Genomic DNA, 21,016 nt, shown 5'->3' with positions numbered 1-21,016 from the left:
ACGGACGGTCAACGGACAGCTTCCTAAAGGTGTACCAGCGCTTCACAGCCCTCAGGGGCCACCCAAGAAAACTTTGGTCGGATCAGGGAACCAACTTGTTTCCGTCTCCTACAACTGACTCGTAGAACCCGCACAAGATTTCCAATGTGCCTGGACTATCTGTTTAAGCACAAATGGCAAATAAAAACCTTGAACCTTGAACCTTGAACACCACCAAACATCAGAACTACATCACAACAACAACCACAGGTTTAGTTGAACACTTTAATTACAAAAGTCACTGTATAAAAACACATTCAAACACACACATTCTTCGTGAACATGAGACTTCAGACATGATGAAAACAGCGTCACTTTCATTCAAATAAACACTAATGGGCGAGTGAGTGAGTGAATCAAAGCTCTACTCATGCTGCTCTACTGAGAAAGAAGATGTGATCATGTGACCATCAGTGTGATGGTGGCTGCTAACAGAGAGTCAGACAACGTCAGCTGAGGAGGTGGAGTCTCGACTGTGTTCCTGCGGAATAATGTGACTGTATCAGGTGAGTCCAGGTGAGTTCATGTGGGCGGAGCTGGAGGGATCCTCCTCCACAGACCTCCACACAGACAGTTCTTGATCCAGCGCTGCTCCCACTGCTTCATGGCGTTTGTCTTGTTTGGAGAACGAAGCATCGTCACACAGCCACACCTACACACACACACACACACACACACACACACACACACACGTCAGTGGGGTGTTCCTCAGGGTCCTGCTCTAACACCTCACGTTTTCATGGTTTAAGGGTTATATAGTTATATTTAGTTTAGGTTTCTATGACAAACTAAATTCTACAACAACAAAAGGTCGAGTCTCTTTTGTTAGGAAAAAAACCTGGAGTTTATCAACTGTTTAATGTGACATCACTTCCTGTGAACTCACCTGGTGCAGGCTTTACTGTCCTCAGTCGGGCAAACTCCCATGTGAACACAACGAAGGTTGTCCATCTTCTGACAGCTGGGAGTCCTACACACACACACACACACACACACACACACACACACACACACAGAGTGTTTGAGTATGTGTGTGTGTGTGTGTGTGTGTGTGTGCGCGTGTGTGCGTGCATGCGTGTGTGCAAGTTACCTGGTGAAAACCTCTAAACCTCCGCCCCCACTGGCTCCACCTGCTGGCAGAGAAGATGCTTTTCCAAACTGCAGTCTGATTGGTTGTTTCCCCTGCAGCTTCACCATGACGCCGTCGTTCACCGGCAGCCAGTCCAGACTGGGAACCAGCAGCTGACTGGGCAGAAGGCAGCATTCGTCCACCAGAGACTCGTCAGGATCCTGGACTGAACCGTCTTCCCGAGCTAGGGTCAGAGGTCACACAAAGACACACTCACTAGCCGTATCTCATTCCAGGGTCTGGTTCCTGTGAAGTGTGCAGCCAGAGGAGATGACTCTGTCAGCTGTCCACTCAGGAGGAGACAGACGTCCTGCTGTGTCACATGAGACTCTATAACTCTAAGAACTCTGTAACCAAGGGGCTCAATGCTGCCCTTTACAGTTCAGAGTCCTGAATCACAGACTGTTGATTTAAGCCCATAAATCATTATGTGATGTAAAATAAACTTATTTAAAATACAGTTTGTTTAAACACAGTTGCAGAAAGTTTATTAATTTAGTGATGAAGTTAACATTATTTTTTGTAATGTTATTATCTTAGAGTTTATTTTATCTATTTTTGTATGCGTTTGTTTATAATTATCCAGACTTTACTGAACCTCATTGTTTTAATAAAGTTTTACAAAACAAAGATTTCTGGGATGTCCTCTAAAGTGTGAAGGACACACAAATGTCTCAATGTTCAAAAACAGACAAACGTCGGCTGCATGAGGAGGAGGAGTCTACGAGTCATGTGGCAATTGGGACACGCCCACTAAGCTGTGACGCATTTTGACAGCTCCTGACACCACAGGTCATGTGACTTACAGCAGAGCCACAGTCTGGTCAGCAGTCTGAAGAGCAGCTGCAGACTGTCCTGGTTGTCGGACGTGGCGGTGAACGTGGGCAGACAGCCGGGTTTCAACAGACCCCAGATCCGGATCATCACCAGCATCTCCCTGAGCAGACCCAGAGACGCTCCGTCCCTCATGAAGCCAAACCCTGGACGTACCATAGAACCCTGCAGGGGGACAGGGCGGTACAGTGAGCCACATGTCAGAGTGAACACTGAGGGGGGCGTGTCTCTCTGAAGGAGAGTGAGACATCACCTGGTTGGGCAGGTTGGACAGCAGGTACAGGACAAAGTCTCCAACCCACTGGATGAGCTGCTGCAGGGACTGAAGGGGCGGGCCGTCCAAAACAAACTCTTCCGTCTTCAGGTTGATCATTACCTTATCAATATCTGAGGACACACACACCATCAATAACTGATCCATATCTATAAATGTTTCATGTTATTCAAAGTAAAGCTGGGGACATATGTGTTAGGACAGTGACGCTCTGACCTGTCCTCTGTCCCATGTCTTACCCGTGTCTGTGTTCTTGGCACAGATCTCGCTCAGGCGGTCTCCTGGACTCTTGTCTGGTGTGTTGAGGACATGTGGTCTCAGCAGGGACTTTAAGGTGGAGCTGATCGCCATCAGCAGCAGCTTGGCGTGGAAGTCACATGCTCGCGCCGCCGTTGCTGTGGACAGTTTACAGAGAGACGCCTTCACCGCCACGATACGTGTTGCCAGCACCTGAAACATTGGGAGATAGGCCGCCACGCTGCTGTCACGCCGAACAGACACGTCTGTGACATCATATTTACATAACACCTCCCACCTGGCCCTGCCCACAACTCACCTGCTGTAGTGCCTGGTTCTGCCTCATGTACTCCTCATGCAGTTTCTCCACCAGGTTGTGGACCATGGTCGGCTGAACGTGAAGCAGGACGTCCCACCAGTCGTAGCCCGTCACCATGCAGTACTCCAGCAGGAACAGCAGATGGCGCAGCGTCGTGTTCATGTCCAGCACCTGGCCCATAGAGGGCGACACCCGCAGCATGTGGAGCTGAGGACACAATGATGAGATGTGTTTTTTAAAAATTCATGATTTTTAAAAAACCCATGATGCCCCCATGATGAAATTCATGGGGGCAGGCTTTCCAAGGAGTGACTCTTGACTGCAGATTTTACTTTTAAAAACCTATTTATTGAATGGCTTAAAAGGGCTTTTTAAAGGCTGAATGTAAAAATAAATAAATAAAACAATATAATTAAATAAAAAAACAATAAATTATCATTTTGGTTTGTCATTTTGGCTGATACATAATTAACATGCTTACTAATCACTTCCCCACTCACTTATTATTCAACATACAAATAGACTGAAGAAAACTAGAACTCTTTTAATGAGTTCAGCGATGTCCTCCCGACTATCAAAATGGACCGTGAGAGATAAAATCGAAAAGAGTAGATAATGAGCAAGTATCTACCACCACTCCTAAATGAGTGTAGAGGAAACACTGCATACACATATAGAGTATATACATATATATATGACATTTATAATGAAGGCTCTGCTCTGCTTTATCCTTTATTTACTTAATTGATCAGATTCTTAGATCATATTTACTACATATTTTTAAGTCACCTTTCCATGATTGTCGACTCCGGCCAGAGCCAAGGACGTCCAGGAGAACTGCAGGGCCTTGAAGTGGAGGGCGGGGCCTCCAGTTCTCTGGCGTTTGATGGTGGACTCGTCACCTGGTCTCTGAGCAGAGGACGAGCCATAAAAGACACCCATGGTGTGGAGAGACAGGCGGTGGAGGATCTGAATACTGCCGTCATGAAACGCCAGAGCAAGACCTGAGACGCCAAAGAAGACGGTTATTCATCATGAATGATCATCAAAGATGTTATTGATTATTTCTGCTCCTTATTGATCCTTCTACATCTTATGGCCCTTTCCCACTATGGGCCTCGCCTCAGCACGCCACACCACAGGTTGCATTTCCACTACAAAAAAAGTACCTACTCAATGTGGGCGGAGTCACAACTGCATGAAAGACTTGTAAAGCAGTTGTTTGTATTGTTCAGCACTTCCTCCATGACTGGAGCACAGACTCCGTCTGACACAGTCACTGGTCTGAAATGCAGTGGCAGGGTTTGTGATGCTGGTCGCGATCAGCAATGCTGTCTCTAAATCCACCAGACTCCTCTGTTAAATATTGAGATTTCAGACATTCCCCTGGTAACTGATGGAGATTAACCCACGTTTTTAGGATTGTTAAGTCTTTTTAACTGATCTACAGTTCGGCATTGTTTGGCTTGATTTCTGTGTCGGACGTCTCTTAATGTGACGGCACTCTGACCAATCAGTGAAAAAAAAAGTACCTAGTACTATAACGCAACTTAGCCGTGCCGTGGCGAGGCGAGTAGAGCCGGTGGAAACATGGAAATAGTTAGTCAGCATTATTGATCATCAGTAAAGACCAGAGGAGTTTGTTTTGTATGAACTGATCCATTTTATCCTCAGGTGACACACAAGGTGGAGTAGGTGGAGTCTCTCACCCAGTCCGGGGCAGAACTTAGTATCTGACGCCACCTTCAGGTCAGTGTTGGAAATGGAGATGGGCAATTTGGGCAGAGCAACGGCTGACACTCGCTCGAGGTCGTTGGTAGTCGTCAGGATTCTCCACTTCAGGATGGTCGGCTGTTTCTCCCCAACTAAAGGAGGCGAAGTCAGAGGTCAAACTAGTGGGTGGGGCTTCATGGTCACTGCAGCTGTCACATCAGTTTGTTTCTTACCAACTGGAGAGCGATGCTGGAAGATGTTGTTGACAGGAAGTCCCTCCTTCCTCAGAGACCAACACTCCACAATACTGCCGCTCTGATTGGACGCACAGAGGAGAACCTGCACACACACAGACAGAGAGAGACATGCAGAGAGAGAGACAGAGACATGGACACACAGAGAGAGACAGACACAGAGAGAGAGAGGGGGGAGAGAGAGAGACAGACATGCAGAGAGAGAGAGAGAGAGAGAGAGAGAAACAAAACACCAGAGAAAGTGTTTTTATTTTTTAATGTTTTCTCACATCATAAATGTTTTCTGACATAATAATAAATGTTTTCTAACATAATGTATGTATGTTTGTATGTTTATTTATTTCGGTCATGTCAGTTAGATCACTTATCATCACACATCATCTTAGTGTAGTCCACACAATACACATAACCGAAAGGGAAAGCAGGAGAAGCAAAAGCTTATCTAGTTCCGCCCCCATTACCAACAGAATTCATATATATATATATATATATATATATATATATATATATATATATATATATATATTGTATATTTATTGTACTAATTTTTTTTTTCTTTTTCTTATGACATTTTGACAAAAACATGTTTCAGCATCAGGTGGCACTCAGAGTCACAAAATGATCCAATCAATATATAGCAGACTGTGTTTGTTAATGAAGTTGTCTTGCCTATTGTTGAATAGTTTCTCCAGAATTTTTGACAGTTGTGGTAGTATTGAGACTGGTCTGTAATTAGTAAATTCGTGTATATCCCCTTGAACAATGGCACTACTTTTGCCACTTTCATTTTGGTGGGAAATGTCCCTGTCTGAATGACAGGTTGCAGATATATGCTAGAAGTGAAACGATTCCATCTATTACTTTCTTAATTAGCTTCATGTCAGGGTCATCTACATCCGTGGATGTTTTGCTACGCATTTGTTGACCAGGTGTCTAATCTCTCTGTCCTTCACTGGGGTGAGAAATATTGTGCTGGGGTTTCTGTCTCTGTCCTTATCAAAGTGGTCCCAGTGAAGGAGTGAGATAATAATAAATATGTGAAGAGAACAAACCCTTACTAAATATCCTTTAAGTTTTACTAAGTTTTACCTAAACACACTTTCCAGCTCCTGATAAATTTTACATACTGTACCTTTAACCTGCTCTGGTTGCCATGGTTACCTGTTCAGAGTTCTCTCTGGTCAGGAACTTCAGGTGCGTCACAGACGGATACTTGTCTCTCCTCAGCGGGTCGGTGGTGCAGCGCAGGAAAAGTGACGGTAACAGTTCAGTGTCTATGCGACACTTTTCGCTCACCACACTCACGACCACCTGACCACACACACACACACACATTAACATGGTGGTGGACACATACAGGACCGTAATCCCTGACGACTGGTGCGTTGTTTTTTTCTGACCTTGTAAAACTGAACTGGCGAGGAGCTGCTGCCGTCGGTCGCTGCCACCACAATGTTTCCTCCTCCAGTGAAGGCGATGTCGGCCAACGCCACTCTTCCTCTCAACCGGCACAAACTCTCACTGGCTGTCAGAAGAGCGCCACCTGGCTTTAAAAGTGACACGGTGACCAAACCGCTGACTGTCACTGCCATCCAGCCCTCCATTGGTTTCCCGCCAAAAAGAGTCAGAGATGGAGAAAACTTCACCCGAGAGAACTTCTCCCCAAAGTTAGTAGATCCCGACTGAAGAGAGACAAGGACAGGTTTACTGATGAGATGCGACTCACCTGTCAGGACACATGTATACGTGAATCTCAAGGTGTTACCATCTCGACATGCAGCGCAAGTTTGACGCCGTTATGGAGCCAACTCAGAGCCACGATCGGATCTCCGTCCAGGGAACTGGACAACACACTCTTCCAGCTGTTCACCAGGTGATCCGACATCGACCAGCATCTGATCTGTCCGTCACCATCAGCCGACAGCAGCCGCGAGCCTACAAATGCAGAAGACAAGTGTAAATGCAATGTGTCTCAGATTTGTCTCCGCTTCACCCACAATAACTGAGCAGAGCAGAAATACTTTGGTGCCTCTGAGCACAGTTAACAAGACTGCACAGTCCCCTCTGTTGCACGACTTCACATGTGGCTAACACTGTTGTTGATATGGTGACGCAAAGGATGTGACCTTACCTGATTGGTCCCACTCCAGACAAGAAATGACCTCAGAGTGTCCAGAGTTGATGGAGTAAACATCCCATGGATGTTCAGTGTCAATGATGTGGATCATGTGACTGACATCTGAATCACACACAGATACAGATCAAACTCTGGAGGATGATGATCACATCAGTCGTGTGTGTCTGTTTGTGTATGTATGTGTGTGTGTGTGTGTGCGTACCTTTGTCGTCCTCGTCGTTCTTCAGGTCGGTGGTGAAGGCCACCAGGTTCCTGCAGGACCAGGAGCAGACCAGTGGGATGGAGGGACAGTGTGTGCTCTTCTGACGTTTGTCCCACTCACACACGTACGCCAGCTCCATTCTGTGACCACAGGGGGAGGAGCCAGAGACCAGTGGGACGTCTCACCTGCAGATGCACAGGTGTGTCAATAAACCGTCTAACTCACCCAGACAGCTCAATTAATCTGCAGTGATCAATCATCAGTTAGCCGTTAGCTTAGCTTAACGTACTTCTGTTTTAGCCCCAGTGGCACAAATATCAATGAAAATAATACAATTTTAAAAGAAACTACCCGATTCTACCTTAGAGTAAAACTGTAAAACAAAACAACAAAACAAGAGCGTCAGTTTGTGCAGTTAAAGTTAAATTTGAACATGAAAAAATTAAACAAACAAATCGCTGCCGTTCGTTGGTTGCATGATGAGGACCCTTATACACGTAGCTGTCCCTGTAGCTGCCTGTCAATAAACCTGGGAGCGTTTCATGACTTACTTTCATGATACTGCCTGTTTCATATGTTTAACATGTAAATAAATATCACCACACACATTTGACTACTTTTTATTCAACATACGCCGCGGACTGACTTTTGTCATTTAGGGGGTGAACTCAGAGTTATAAGTGAATTATGTTGGTGTTTACTTACATTTTTGTTGATAAACAAAAACAAGAACACGCCATGTGACCAAAACGTGAGGATGTCATAAATACAATTTAAATAGAACATTTTTAGTGTCAAAGTTCATGCTCATAGACACATGTTACGTGAGTGTGTTGTTAATCATAAAATCATTTTAAAAATCAATAAAACATGTTTATGTGTGAATGTGAATGATGTGAATCATTTTCTATGTTGTTTTATATAAAATCTTTATTGAACCTTTATGATACAAAACAATAACAACATGCAAACAGAGTCATTAATACATACAGACACATTAGTTAAGACCATATTCAAATAACTACATTAAAAATAGAACATAACTGAATAGTTTTAGCAGCTTTCTTGTTTTTTGAATCATAGATGGTTGTATGTAGTTTACGTTGAGTTGAACGTGTATGACGACTTCCGGTAGATATATTTGTGTTTCCGGTGTGTTTGAGGTTCCGTCTCATAACAGCAGCCTCTGTTAGCTGTGGTTTGCTCTGACAGTTAATAATAATAATCTGAGTTTACTCACATACTGCTACCTGCTACATGCTACCCCCTGTTATCCGTGTCTGTGGAGCCGGATAACGATGCTAATGGTGCTAACAGCCTGTTTGTTGTGATGAAAACACCGAGAACGACACGTTAGCATGTTAGCACCAGTTACAGGTGAGTAACACCTCCCTGCTAATGTGAAGCTAATGTAAAGCTAATGCGAAGCTAATGTGAAACTAATGTGAAACCGCGGAGAAGTAGATGTAAAGCTAATGTAAAGCTAATGCGTGAGTGTCGTGAAGCTAAAGTGAAGCTGATGCAATGCTAATGTAAAGCCTGTGTGAAGCTAATGTAAAGCTAATGTGTTACCGCAGAGAAGTTAATGTTGATCTGCTCTTTAATATTTCCCTCGCAGCGGGGGCCAGGGGTTAGGGTACATACTGAGCTCCAACATAAAGTGACGTCATGTCTAAACCATAGGGTAACCCATGATAATGATGACATCACTGTGACAGTGTTCCTGAGATAATGTTGTTATATTTGTTTATGTGGAGAATATAAAGTCCTTCCTGTGATAATGTTGTTATATTTCCTGTGATAATGTTGTTATATTTGTTTATGTGGAGAATATAAAGTCCTTCCTGTGATAATGTTGTTATATTTGTTTACATAGAGAATATAAAGTCCTTCCTGTGATTATGTTGTAATATTTCCTGTGATAATGTTGTTATATTTGTTTATGTAGATAATATAAAGTCCTTCCTGTGATAATGTTATATTTGTTTATGTGCACGGCGGTCCGTGTACATCTCCACCAAATCCATCCCTACAGTCATGCTCTCCATCATCACAATTGTCTGACTGACATCAAAATCTGGTTGGACAAGAACTTCCTGAAACTCTACAGCAACAAAACAGAAATCATTATTGGACCCAAAGCTCTCGTACCCTCTGCTCAGAACTCCTCCCTCCTCCTCCACCTCTGTGTGTAACCTTGGCGTCTTAATGGACTCCACCCTCTCCTTCAAATCCCACATCAGCAGCATCACCAGGACATCATTCGTCCACCGCAGAAACATCGCCCGTCTCCACATCTCCCTCTCTCACTCCACTGCAGAAAAACATGTACTCATCCAGGCCTTCATAACCTACTGTAGTAGCATTCTCTATGGCCATTCCTCTACTGACTTCCAAAATCTGCAATATATTCTAAATTCATCTACCTGGTTACTCACCTGCACTCACTCCAGAGACCATGTTACCCCTATCCTCCAGCAGCTCCACTGACTCCCTGTCAAATACCGTATCCAGTGAAAACTTCTCCTCATCACCTACAAGGCCCTCAGTAACCCCTCTTACCTCACTGCCATTCCCCCATCCAGTCGCCTCCGATCTGCTGACTCCAACCTCCTGACCCCCATCACCGGAACCTAGGGAACCGAGCCTTTGCCACCGCCGCTGCTGCCACTTCCCTCTGGAATTCCCTCCCACAACACATCAAGAACTTGGACTCTTTACAGACCTTCAAATCACTGACTGAGACCTACCTGTTCAAACTGGCATTCCTATAGCTTTAACAATCATTTAATTTATTTAATGATCATGTTGTTTAGAATGTCGTATTGTTGAAGATATCCACTGATAAACATATGTCATCGATATGTTTCTGTATCATGGACTGGAAACATTTAGACCTGCATGAGGACAGGCAGATCAATCATGTGATCAATTGTGATGTGAAAGTGAACTGATTAGGTTAATTCTTTTTTCAGGTACCTTAGAAATTCAGTGAATCACTGAGGTCAGAGGTCAAACCCTGACGGCAGACATGCTGAGCTGAGTCGTCAATCCACAACCAGAGATCATGTCTGACAACCAGGCCAACAACAACAATGCTCCAGTCAACAACAACAACAACATAGGAGCTAACAGGATCCGAAACCCCAACATGAACCAGAACCCCCTCATCAACGTCCGAGACCGCCTTTTCCACGCCCTCTTCTTTAAGATGGCCGTCACCTACGCACGTCTCTTCCCTCCGTCCTTCAGGAGAGTCTTTGAGTTCTTTGTTCTGCTCAAGGTGAGAAATTAACAGAGATCTGGATCAAAACGCTGCATGAACAAAATCTGAAAAAGTACCTATGTGATATGTTTTTAAAGGCTTCTCTCTCTCTCTGCTCGTCTTCAGGCACTTTTCGTCCTCTTCATCCTCGCCTACATCCACATTGCCTTCTCTCGCTCACCCATCAACTGCCTGGAGGCGGTTAGGGAGCGCTGGCCTCGTGATGGCATCCTGCGGGTGGAGATCCAGAGGAACTCCAGTCGCTCACCCGTCTTTCTGCAGTACTACGACTCTCCGAGCCTCCAGGAGGAGCTGGAGGCAGAGCAGGGAGGAGGGGTGGGGCTACAGGAGGAAGATGAGGAGGAAGAGGAGATTATTGTTGAGATGTTTGACAACAGCTCTGTGCAGGTGACAACATGATCATCAGATCTCACTGTGAAGTTCCTGAGATGTGCTTCCACCACTAAGTGTCTGCTGCTCTCAAACGTACGAGTCACCTGAACGTTAAACTGTGGAGATGGTGATGTGGAGTTTAGTGTTAACTCTAACCCACAGTGTTTGTGTAATGTAATCTGATTACATTTAGAAGTGTGACTTCACTGTGTCGCTCTAAACGCCGCACTCTGCACCAACATAGTGCGTGACAAACATGTGATGACGAGACCATGGAGCTCAGTGACAACATTACACTTTCTACTGTTTTTTTTAACCTTTATTTCGGACCCACTTTTAATTGATCTTGAATTGAACCAGTGCAGCAATGTAAATTTATTCTGGAGCAGAGCTGAAGAACTGTAGTATTTGATATCAGTATGAGCACTGATACCATTGTTCCCCCCTTTCTGTCTGTTTTCTGCTGCAGTTTGAGCTGGACATCGAACCTCGTCTGAAGCCGTCTCTGGTTGGAGGAGGAAGAGGAGGAGCAGGAGGAGGAGCAGGAGTGAACAGCAGCCAGGATGTCTCCTTCAGCCAGACCACTAAAGGTATGGAGCCGCTGAAGGACTCTGTGTCTGAGCTGGAGATGATGGCCAGAGCAGGTAAATATTTGAGTGAAATAACAGCTGAACTTTCGTTTTTACACCAGCAGGGGGCAGCAGTGATGTTTAAACTCTCAGCCTTCATGTCAAAAGGTTCATGTTGATATGTTAAAGGAATAGTTCAGATTACTTGAAGTGTGGTTGTGTGAGATTCTGACACATAGTCAGAGCTGAATTCACTGTGAGCGCCCCCTGCTGCTGAGAACCAACCTGGGACTCGGGCTGCGTCTTTTGAACCTTAACCTGAACCTGAAGCTGCTCTGAATGACCCCCAGGTGGTGGTTAGCCTTTATTTATGGTTACGGCAAATAACAAGTTATCCTTACATCCTGTAAGAAGCAGCTTGTAGCCCCATGAACACACACACACCTTGAGTCATGACCTGCACGTATGATTAAAATTTCAGACTCACCTTTAATAACTGAACTGTAACCATTAATAACTAACATAACTACTGACTTAATCCAACCATGGTGGTTTATTTTGAGCTTTGAAAATAAAAACATGAATCGTGGATGAATGGTCTCTGTGCTGCCTTCACTGTCCTATCTAAAAAATTATTAACAAGAACTTATTATCTTATTTTTACTCATGCATCTGTTAATTCAATGTTTTCATGGTATTTTCATTAAAGCAAAAATTCTTTTTGAATTCACCTTATTTTACCCTGTTTTACTAAAAGAACCTGAAATGACCAACTGGTCAGCTGATGTGACTGAACCTGAGCTGAGGGCTGTTTCTCCTGCTTGGGTCAGATATTCATGCTCCACCTCATTCTTAGAGAAAACGTGGCTGCCTGCACAGACAAAAGGAAAGACAGATTTTATCCACTTAACAAAAGATAAAATCTCCGTCAGTATAAGTCTCTGATATCTACGTCACATGTTCACGTCTTTATTTCACTGTTAGACGGACTTTTCCAACAACCACTCACTCCCACACTAAAGTCCATAGAAAAAATCAGTGACTTAAGCTTGCGGGGACACAGGAGCTGCTGGTCCTCCACTGCCTCATGTGGTCAATTTGTGTCACTGAGGTTAATCTGAACAAAGGATTTCAAACACTGAAGTGACAAAATAAGACATTTGAACTTAGTGATGGAGGCAGCAATGGATCAACAACTCTGTGTGCTGTGATGTTAAAATCACTGATTTTCTCTATGGACTTAGGTGTGGGAGTGAGTAAGTGGTTTACATAGTGACAAACTGTGTGTTAGTATCTCGTACAACCACACTTCAGTAGGGCTGCAATGATTATTTGATCAAGCTTCCAGCTTCTTAAATGTGATTGTTTTCTTGTTTCTTTGCTTCATAAAACAAAGAAATCATTCCAACTCGATCATTTTGACATTTGAGAACATTATCATTTCCACGTTTGATCAGCTGATCGATATTATCTTGGTTCTTGGTATACAATATTTTATGAACCAAAGAACCGATCGATTAATGGAAAAAAGAATCAACAGATGAATGAAAATAATGCTTAGTTTGCAGCTCATCAGATTAAATAGTGACATGATACCCCTGGAATGATATGATTGTTGATGTTTATTACTATTGATGGACAGGTATCTTCATCATTATGACCTCTGACCTCTAACTGTTTCAGTGTGGCCTCAGGAAGAGTACATTGTGGAGTATTCGCTGGAGTACGGTTTCCTGCGTCTGTCCCAGAGCACGAGACAACGACTCAACATCCCCGTCATGGTGGTCACTCTGGGTCAGAGGCCAACTCAATGTCACATGACGTGTCACATGACTCTGTCTCACCTGTCTCAGTCATATGACTCTAATATGTCTCACCTGTCTCATCCAGATCCCATGAAGGACGAGTGCTTCGGTGATGGATTCAGTCGTTTCTTGCTTGATGAGTTTCTGGGATACGACGACATCCTGATGTCCAGCGTGAAGGCGCTTGCTGAGAACGAGGAGAACAAAGGTAGAGATGTCTGTTACTGACCTGTCAATCAACAACACCACCAATCACTTTCCCACTGTTACTGACCTGTCAATCAACGATGTGTGTGTGCGCAGGGTTCTTGAGGAACGTTGTATCAGGAGAACATTATCGGTTTGTCAGTATGTGGATGGCCAGAACCTCCTACCTGGCTGCTTTTGTCATCATGGTCATATTTGTAAGTAAACAAGTAAAAGTGAACATTAACCACCTCTGTTATTATTATTATTATTATTATCATCATCATCATCATTGTTAGTATTGTTGATAATAATAATAATACAAATAATAAAAATTATAATAATAATAATAGTAGTAAAAGTAATAATAATAATATTATCAGGGGTATTATAGTATCATCAGTAGTGTTCGTAGTATCATCAGTAGTGTTCATAGCATCATCAGTTGTATTCATAGTATCATCAGTAGTATTCATAGTATCATCAGTAGTATTATGTATTAAACCCTCAACTGATGATGTTGTTGTCGTCCTCAGACTCTCTCTGTGTCCATGCTGCTCCGATATTCTCACCACCAGATCTTCGTCTTCATCGGTCAGCTTCCTCTGAGAAAGTCCACTTTGAGTCCACTTTTAAGGTTTCTGGTCTCATAGTGGTCCCTGTGTGTCTCTGGTTTCTGTCTGTCCCCCTTTAGTGGATCTGCTTCAGATGTTGGAGATGAACATGACCATTGCTTTCCCAGCAGCCCCTCTGCTCACCGTCATCCTGGCCCTCGTCGGTAAGTTTTTTCGTCTGAAAATCAAGACCATGACCAGACCAAAGCCACAAATCTCAGACAGGTAATTTATGGAGGTGTTGACGATGTCACTTCCTGTCTGCAGGTATGGAGGCCATCATGTCAGAGTTCTTCAACGACACAACCACCGCCTTCTACATCATCCTCATCGTTTGGCTGGCTGACCAATACGACGCCATCTGCTGCCACACCAACACCAGCAAACGCCATTGGCTGAGGTGAGTCACAGGTCACGTGACCAATACGGACTCAACCATTGGCTCTTTCAGAGAACTACTTAGTCATTCAAATTACACAACTACACATTTCTTTAGGTTCTTGTCTTTGTGTCCTCGAGTTTTTTAGGTTCTTGTCTTTGTCTCCTCTGGTTCTTTAGGTTCTTGTTTTTGTCTTTTCAGGTTCTTCTATCTGTACCACTTTGCGTTCTACGCATACCACTACCGCTTCAATGGTCAGTACAGCAGTTTGGCACTGGTCACTTCCTGGCTCTTCATTCAGGTGAGAACTAGCATCTGGGTTAGGTTAATCTGGTTAACCTGGTAATCTTAATCCTAACTCCACGGTCAATGTTAGTGTTTATTGATGAGTCGGGGATGTGGTGGATGGAGTCCTTCTGTTGTCCACTAACACTGTGTTCTTCCTCAGCACTCCATGATCTACTTCTTCCACCACTACGAGCTTCCTGCCATCCTGCAGCAGATCCGGATCCAGGAGATGCTGCTGCAGAACCAGGCTGGTCAGAACCACCAGACGGCGCTGCAGGACAACCTGAACAACAATACGGCTGCTGCCGCCAATGCAGGTGCACCGGGACCCGTGGACCCCGCCCAGTCTCCTGCCTCGTCCAATCCTGCAGCTGCAGCTGCAGCGGCAGCAGCAGCAGCAGGCGGAGCAGAGGTGAGGGCGGAGCTGAACTGGGTTGCTCACACGGCTGCCATCATCACAGAAGCTCTATCCTCGACTACCCAGAACGCCACTGGGGTTGATGCAGAGTCCCGCCTCTCCAGTGGAAGTCATGGGTCAGGAGAAGGAGGAGCAGGGGGAGGAGCAGAAGGTGATGATGATTCAAATGTTTCAGCAGAAACTAAAACCACAGCTCATCCAATCAGAGGCCTGCAGATGGAGGCAGGGCCTTCAGGGGCGGGGCTCTCACAGGAGCCCACACAGACAGACTCCTCCCCCTCACAATGTCCAGGTACAGACTGTGGACCACAGACTGCGATGAACTCATCCTGAATCCTTTTGACATCAGCTCATCGGGGGATTGATCACTGATTACCTGATTGATTGAAATTGAAATATCTGAAGTATTGATTGTTTAGTTCCTAAAGTCTTTCAATCAATCACATGCTGGTGGGCGGGTCAGCTGACTTCACATCATAGTAATCTATCACAGCTGATCGATGGTTAATTGGCTCTGATTGTTTAGAGCAGCTGAAGGTTGTCTTGTTGATTTATTGATCCATCAGGATTTCCTGTCTGGTCAATAAACTTCAGCAGCAGAGTGAGCTGATTAATTGTGAATGTCAGCTGTCATACCTCAGGCCCCGCCTCCTGTGCCCCTGAATGCATCGCAGTGATAAGCCACGTCCCCTGGGGTGTATTCAGGTACTGCCTACCTGCGCCACTTGGTGGTTGTTTTTGTGTCCTACACTTTTGAATCATGTTTTTATTTTTCTGTGGTGACAGCGTCCGCCTGACGATGAGGAAGTTTGTTTTGTAAAGATGAAACAATATAAACAAGTGGTCACATGACCTGAAGAATTTAACTGTAACACAAATGAAATAAAAATGTTCAAGTCTCAGATTGAAGCTGGTTTTGTTGTAGCTCAACACATGGTGGCGCTCTTGTGATTGGAGACCTTGTTTACACATTAAAGCAAACTAACTGTCACAATAAACAAATGTTTATTACTGAACAAACTGAAATACAAAAATAAAATCACATGACACAGTAAAACCAGGACATAAAACCTAAGGCCCCACCCACTGCATGCTTACTGGCCCAGGCAGCTGTCAATCTCCTAACACATGAACAAAAACTGTGACCCCTTGACCTCACGGCCATTATTTTATTTACGCGATGTCATAGGAACTGAGCATGCAGAAAAAAAAAAGAAAAAAAAAAAAGCTATTGGTTTAGATGCTCCCCCCCCCCCCATCTACTTATGTCCCTTGCTGGTCTTGAAAGACACCTGCAGGACCTTGTCCCCCAGTCGGTAGCCGTTAAGGCTGTGGATCGCCATGGCGGCTTCTTCGTAGTTCGCCATCGTGACGAAGCCGAAACCTTTGCACTTGTTTGTGTTGAAATCTCGGATCACCTTCACGTTGATGACGGCGCCGAATGGCCCGAACATCTGCCACAGGATGGCCTCGTCTGCATCCTGACCCAGATTATAGATGAAGATGCACCAACCGGAGGATGAGCCCCCTGAGACTCCGCCCCCTCCGCTCATATGGTCCACACTCATCGGAGAAAACCTGGAACCAAGATGGAAGACGATGAAAGAGACTCAGGATTATTGGTCCAGGATCAAGTCAAATACATGGACTATGATTAAAAAAACAAAACAAAGACATAATGTTGCCTTTTCTAAATTTAAAGATAGAAGAAACTAGCAACTAACTAAACTAATGACAAATAAGTCACTGCCATTTTCACTCATTCACGAAACACGCACACAAACACAATAACTGAAGTCCTTTTGACGATATTTGAACAGGTTAGAAAACGTTGGTTAATTAACATGAACATTACTCAGGATAACAGACCAGTCAGGATTAGTCAAGCCTGACTCTTATTGTGAAAGGTCAACAGGAAGTGATTGTGGCGAGCATAGCGCACCTGAACCTCTGCGCCTGGTGATGAACCGGTCCTCCGAAGCGCCGTGATTGGCCTTGGTACATCGGTGACGTGGACTGCGAGTTCCGGCCCTGGTTAGGATTCGCAGCGAACTTGACCGTGATTGGCTCGGAGCTGCCGGGGGGCGTGTTCCCGTTCAGGTGCTTGATGGCTTCTTCAGCTTCGGCTCGCTTATCAAAGCGAATAAAGGCCACGCCTCTGGACAAACCTGAAGAGCCAATGAGATGACAAGTGAGAGTGGGAACCGGAGGGTGACAATTGGTCACCCACTGGGTCACCTGAGAAATCACATGACTGACCTGAGAGGTCACACGACTGACCTGAGAGGTCACCTGACTGACCTGAGGCCTGGTCCACCAGCACTCGGGAGTTAATGATGCGTCCGAAACGAGCGAACATGTCCTCGAGTTCGGGTTGACTCAGAGTTCGGGGCAAACCGCTGATGTACAAGTTTGCATCTTTGATTGTGTCAGAGCTCGGCCGTGCGAACGACACCTGCACAGGTCAAAGGTCACATGTGAGTGAGACACCAGTGCCATCGTGACACAAAGATCGTAAGAAAAAACAAACATAGAAAAAAAAAACCCCAATAACAATAAAATTTGATCCAGACATTTAAATGTGTCAAAAATAAAAACAGTTCTTTATCAAAAAACAAAAACAGGCTTTGAAAATAAAAGCATCAGTGTTTGAAAATAAAAGACAGGTCACAGTGGATAATACCTTCATCCTGGGACAGTACAGTGCCCTCTACTGTCCGGAGAACATAAGACATGTGTGAGGTGAGACAGGACACACTGAAACACTTTACCTTGATGGTTTTAGACTGTAGCCTCAGACCATTGAGCGTATTGATCGCTCGCTCGGCATCAATATGGTTAACAAAGTTAACAAAGCCGTAACCTAAACTGTGGCCTAGAGAAACACAAACAAAAAAAAAAAACAACAACAAAATAAAACAACAGCAGACGCACACACCGGCGTCCACGCCACAAAAAAACATAGTGATGTCACACTTCACTTTATCACAACGGAACGCCAAGCGACACGACCAACGCAAATTTTTACAAGATCGCAACTTAGCATTTAGCTTGTTGGCTAGGCTAACATAGCCATATTCCACTGTCTCACACACAGCTGAGTGTTTGTAACTTTGTTAATAAAGTTACATAGTTTTGTTGTCTTTTTTTTTTAGACAAGGAAAAAATAAAGTGGTTAATTTTGTGTAAAAAATTATATTGTTTGTTTTTTAAAATCACATTTGTATGGATTAATTTCTTTATGCGTTTGTGAAGATCTGATGATTTTAAGATTTAATTTAGTTTAATTACTCGTCAATTTCACTGGAATGTCTTTATTTACTGATCTAAAAAATAAAAAAAAGTGACTCAAATCCGTGACGTGATTATTGATCTGTGACATCACTAAAAAAAACACTGTTCTGATCAAACCCAGAAAACCAAATGTTTCCATTCATCGTATTCAGAGGAAAACACACGCTTTCATTTTCTGATCAAATTAAAATGTGTTCACGCAACAACCTATCAGAGAGGCGAGAGAGTGAGACATCATGTCACCGAGTGAGACCGCCTCCTGTCACAGAGTGAGACTCACTGAGTGAGACTGCCTCCCGTCACAGAGTGAGACTCATTGAGTGAGACGTCCTCATGTCACAGAGTGAGACTCACTGAGTGAGACTGCCTCCTGTCACTGAGTGAGACCTCCTGTTACAGACATTGTTCACTCACTTATCGATCAGCTGATTGAGTCCAAGCGTTTCCTGGGTTTGATCAGAACTAAAATATCTTCATATATTTCATCATCAAAACGTTACAAAACATTTTCTACATTCAAAACAAAGACAGGAAGAAAATCAATAACTACGACTCATCACATATTCAAAGTGACTGTAAAACAAAAACAGTGTTTCTCATCGTAGTTAAGATCATCATTGATCTGTGTCGTCATAGTAACTGAAAAGTAAAACAGTCCAGAAAAAAATTCTTTCAGAGAAAAATCACAGAATCACCTTTTAAAAGAAAAAAACAGTAGAATTCATTAAAAACAAAGAAAAAATATGAACAAAAATCAGCTGATCATCAAAGAAGAAACCCAAAAAACAAAATACAAACAAGAAATGTACACTGTACTTATACTGCTAATACTACAGTACAACAAGTACTACAGTATAAATACTATCAGGTATCACAGCATAAATTCTATCAAGTACCACAGTATAAATACTGTCAAGTATCAGAACCACAGTTCAACAGCAGTAATGAGTAGGATTTATAAAAATAAACTCTACAATACAGAGAGTACACAGTCAGTACTACACCTAGTGGTACACAGTGGTACAGAAGCAGAACTGAGCCACACTTTTGCTGTCATATTTTACGCACTGTAGTACCACTGCAGTGGTACTGCAGTGGTACTACAGTGCAGTACAGGGGGCGGGACTTACCTGCCACTTTGTCGCGGATGAGTTTTGCCGACTCAACTTCACCGACGCTGCTGAACAGACTTCGCAGTTCGTCCTGACTCATGCTCTGCGGCAGGTAGTTCACGATCAGGTTTGTCCTTGCGTCTTCGTCCTCCATCATCTGCTCACTGAAGCCGTTGTTGTACAAATCCTGAGCAAAATTATGACATCATCAGGTAACATTATGACATCATCAGCACACTACAGCAGCCAGTGAGAGTGTTGCACTCACCGTTCCTTTGGACGCATGCTGAGCATCTCTGACGTCACTCTGTGACGACTGAACCTCGCACACCTGAGACAAAGAGGAGGCGGGGCTTTAAATCATCTGAGGTGAAGAGTGTATGTGTGTGTTACTGATCCATTCAAAGTTACTTATCAACTCACCTTCAGGTACCTGATGTGTCCTCTTCTCAGCGCCATGGAAACCACTCAGGAAGTTCACTGTGTCTGAAAAAGAAGAGGCGGTGACATGTGATCAATACAATTCAACTTTGATCAACAGATCAATAAATTAGTAGATATAAGGATCAGGTTCACGCATTTGTTTTAATTTCATAAAAGACTCTGTTAATAAAATCTACGTCAATTTAAGTCTACGATATCTACGTCACATGTTCACGTCTTTATCTCACTGTTAAGACTTTTGTAAACCACTCACTCTCCCACACCAAACCCCACAGTGATTTAAGCTCACGGGGACACAGGAGCTTCTGGTCCTCTGCTGCCTCGTGTGGTCACTTCATGTAACTAAGGTCAATCTGAACAAAGGATTTCAAACACTTAAGTGACAAAATAAAACATTTAAACTTAGTGATAGAGGCGGAGGCAGCAGTGGATCAGCAACTCCTGTGTGCTGCGAAGTTAAAATCACTTATTTCCTCTATGGGGTTTAGTGTGGGAGTTTTACAGATAAAACGAAAAAACGCATCCAGGACTGATCCGGATCAGACCGGTCTGGATCCTTTAGACCCAGTAGCGTAAACACAAGATCTGATAATTTTACGAAAATATGAAATAATAAAGATTAAGCGTCTACAGCGCGTTAACCGCGCTCTAACAGCGCGCTAACGTTAGCTGCATGTTAGCCGCGTGGCCGCAGCCGAGGCTACGTGGCTAACGGTGCCAACAAACGCTAACACTCGTCGACAGTCTTACCCGAAAATGTGTCGGGGCGTCACTCAAATGTGTCGTTTACAGTCGGTGGATGTTCGCGCTGATTCTAAGATGAAGATTAATCGTTATTAGCCGTTAGCCGCTCCCAGCTCCTCACAAAGGAAACTAACTCACGCGCACTGACTCAAGTCTCGCACGATCTTTACGTTGTCCTCGTTTCCGAGACTATGAACCGTTTTGTGCAGTGCTGCCCCCATGGAGATGGAGTTGACATTACATTCTATTTTTTTTTATTTTTTTTTTTTTACAGTTGATCATGTGACCTCAGATTTCAGCGAGTTATCGAGAAAGAACGATTTTTTTTTTAAAGAGAGAACTGTTTTCTTATTATCGAGTGTATTCT

At 43.9% G+C, this 21,016-nt stretch overlaps 3 protein-coding genes across 8 annotated transcripts; 1 reads left to right on the top strand and 2 right to left on the bottom strand.

Moving 5' to 3' along the window:
- Positions 1–250: 250 nt before the first annotated feature.
- Positions 251–7,662, bottom strand: med16 (mediator complex subunit 16). 3 transcript variants are annotated; one of them, XM_058639372.1, is made up of 16 exons: positions 7,591–7,662; positions 7,139–7,323; positions 6,931–7,038; positions 6,565–6,734; positions 6,200–6,481; positions 5,961–6,110; positions 4,779–4,884; positions 4,542–4,697; positions 3,622–3,836; positions 2,833–3,039; positions 2,516–2,726; positions 2,256–2,389; positions 1,975–2,167; positions 1,130–1,352; positions 926–1,009; positions 251–691 (listed from the first exon to the last, which is right to left on the bottom strand). In XM_058639372.1, exons 2-16 carry the CDS (start codon positions 7,275–7,277, stop codon positions 562–564), a joined length of 2,508 nt encoding a protein of 835 aa, XP_058495355.1. In that variant the 5' UTR covers positions 7,278–7,323; positions 7,591–7,662; the 3' UTR covers positions 251–561. The 3 variants fall into 3 exon arrangements, with proteins under 3 accessions (XP_058495355.1, XP_058495354.1, XP_058495353.1); XM_058639371.1 differs by having other exon boundaries at positions 7,428–7,635; XM_058639370.1 differs by having other exon boundaries at positions 7,500–7,630.
- A 622-nt stretch (positions 7,663–8,284) lies between these two features.
- tmem259 (transmembrane protein 259) lies at positions 8,285–15,957 on the top strand. Of its 2 annotated transcripts, none has more exons than XM_058637464.1 (12): positions 8,285–8,515; positions 10,114–10,421; positions 10,530–10,811; positions 11,266–11,386; positions 13,049–13,159; positions 13,256–13,378; positions 13,474–13,574; positions 13,893–13,950; positions 14,051–14,134; positions 14,238–14,370; positions 14,551–14,650; positions 14,798–15,957. In XM_058637464.1, the coding sequence occupies exons 2-12, from the start codon at positions 10,206–10,208 to the stop codon at positions 15,386–15,388; spliced, it is 1,920 nt and encodes a 639-aa protein (XP_058493447.1). In that variant the 5' UTR covers positions 8,285–8,515; positions 10,114–10,205; the 3' UTR covers positions 15,389–15,957. The 2 variants fall into 2 exon arrangements, with proteins under 2 accessions (XP_058493447.1, XP_058493446.1); XM_058637463.1 differs by having other exon boundaries at positions 11,266–11,440.
- An 86-nt stretch (positions 15,958–16,043) lies between these two features.
- On the bottom strand, positions 16,044–20,844 carry LOC131465112 (ELAV-like protein 1). 3 transcript variants are annotated; one of them, XM_058637466.1, is made up of 8 exons: positions 20,656–20,844; positions 19,885–19,947; positions 19,730–19,792; positions 19,480–19,648; positions 17,827–17,930; positions 17,315–17,510; positions 16,998–17,223; positions 16,044–16,633 (listed from the first exon to the last, which is right to left on the bottom strand). In XM_058637466.1, exons 2-8 carry the CDS (start codon positions 19,918–19,920, stop codon positions 16,315–16,317), a joined length of 1,113 nt encoding a protein of 370 aa, XP_058493449.1. In that variant the 5' UTR covers positions 19,921–19,947; positions 20,656–20,844; the 3' UTR covers positions 16,044–16,314. The 3 variants fall into 3 exon arrangements, with proteins under 3 accessions (XP_058493449.1, XP_058493450.1, XP_058493451.1); XM_058637467.1 differs by having other exon boundaries at positions 17,336–17,510; positions 20,656–20,842; XM_058637468.1 differs by having other exon boundaries at positions 17,357–17,510; positions 20,656–20,842.
- Positions 20,845–21,016: the final 172 nt, after the last annotated feature.

This window comes from Solea solea, chromosome 9 (assembly GCF_958295425.1).
Source record: "Solea solea chromosome 9, fSolSol10.1, whole genome shotgun sequence".
Classification (NCBI taxonomy): domain Eukaryota; kingdom Metazoa; phylum Chordata; class Actinopteri; order Pleuronectiformes; family Soleidae; genus Solea; species Solea solea.
Note: the sequence above shows the minus strand (reverse complement) of the source record. Positions and strands in the feature narration are given on the sequence as shown.

Bases quoted from the DNA above. Each gene is read 5' to 3' on its own strand.
- LOC131465112 (XM_058637466.1), bottom strand. From the start codon at position 19,920: ATGGCGCTGAGAAGAGGACACATCAGGTACCTGAAG. The intron at 19,649-19,729 runs GTGAGTGCAACA...AATTTTGCTCAG, and splicing joins AGCATGCGTCCAAAGGAACG to GATTTGTACAACAACGGCTT. The intron at 16,634-16,997 runs GTGCGCTATGCT...TCTTGGTTCCAG, and splicing joins CACCAGGCGCAGAGGTTCAG to GTTTTCTCCGATGAGTGTGG.
- tmem259 (XM_058637463.1), top strand. From the start codon at position 10,206: ATGTCTGACAACCAGGCCAACAACAACAATGCTCCAGTCAACAACAAC. The intron at 10,812-11,265 runs GTGACAACATGA...TTTCTGCTGCAG, and splicing joins TTGACAACAGCTCTGTGCAG to TTTGAGCTGGACATCGAACC. The intron at 14,135-14,237 runs GTAAGTTTTTTC...TCCTGTCTGCAG, and splicing joins CGTCATCCTGGCCCTCGTCG to GTATGGAGGCCATCATGTCA.
- med16 (XM_058639372.1), bottom strand. From the start codon at position 7,277: ATGGAGCTGGCGTACGTGTGTGAGTGGGACAAACGTCAGAAGAGCACA. The intron at 4,698-4,778 runs GTAAGAAACAAA...CGCCTCCTTTAG, and splicing joins CCAGCATCGCTCTCCAGTTG to TTGGGGAGAAACAGCCGACC. The intron at 3,040-3,621 runs GTGACTTAAAAA...TTGTGTCCTCAG, and splicing joins GAGTCGACAATCATGGAAAG to CTCCACATGCTGCGGGTGTC.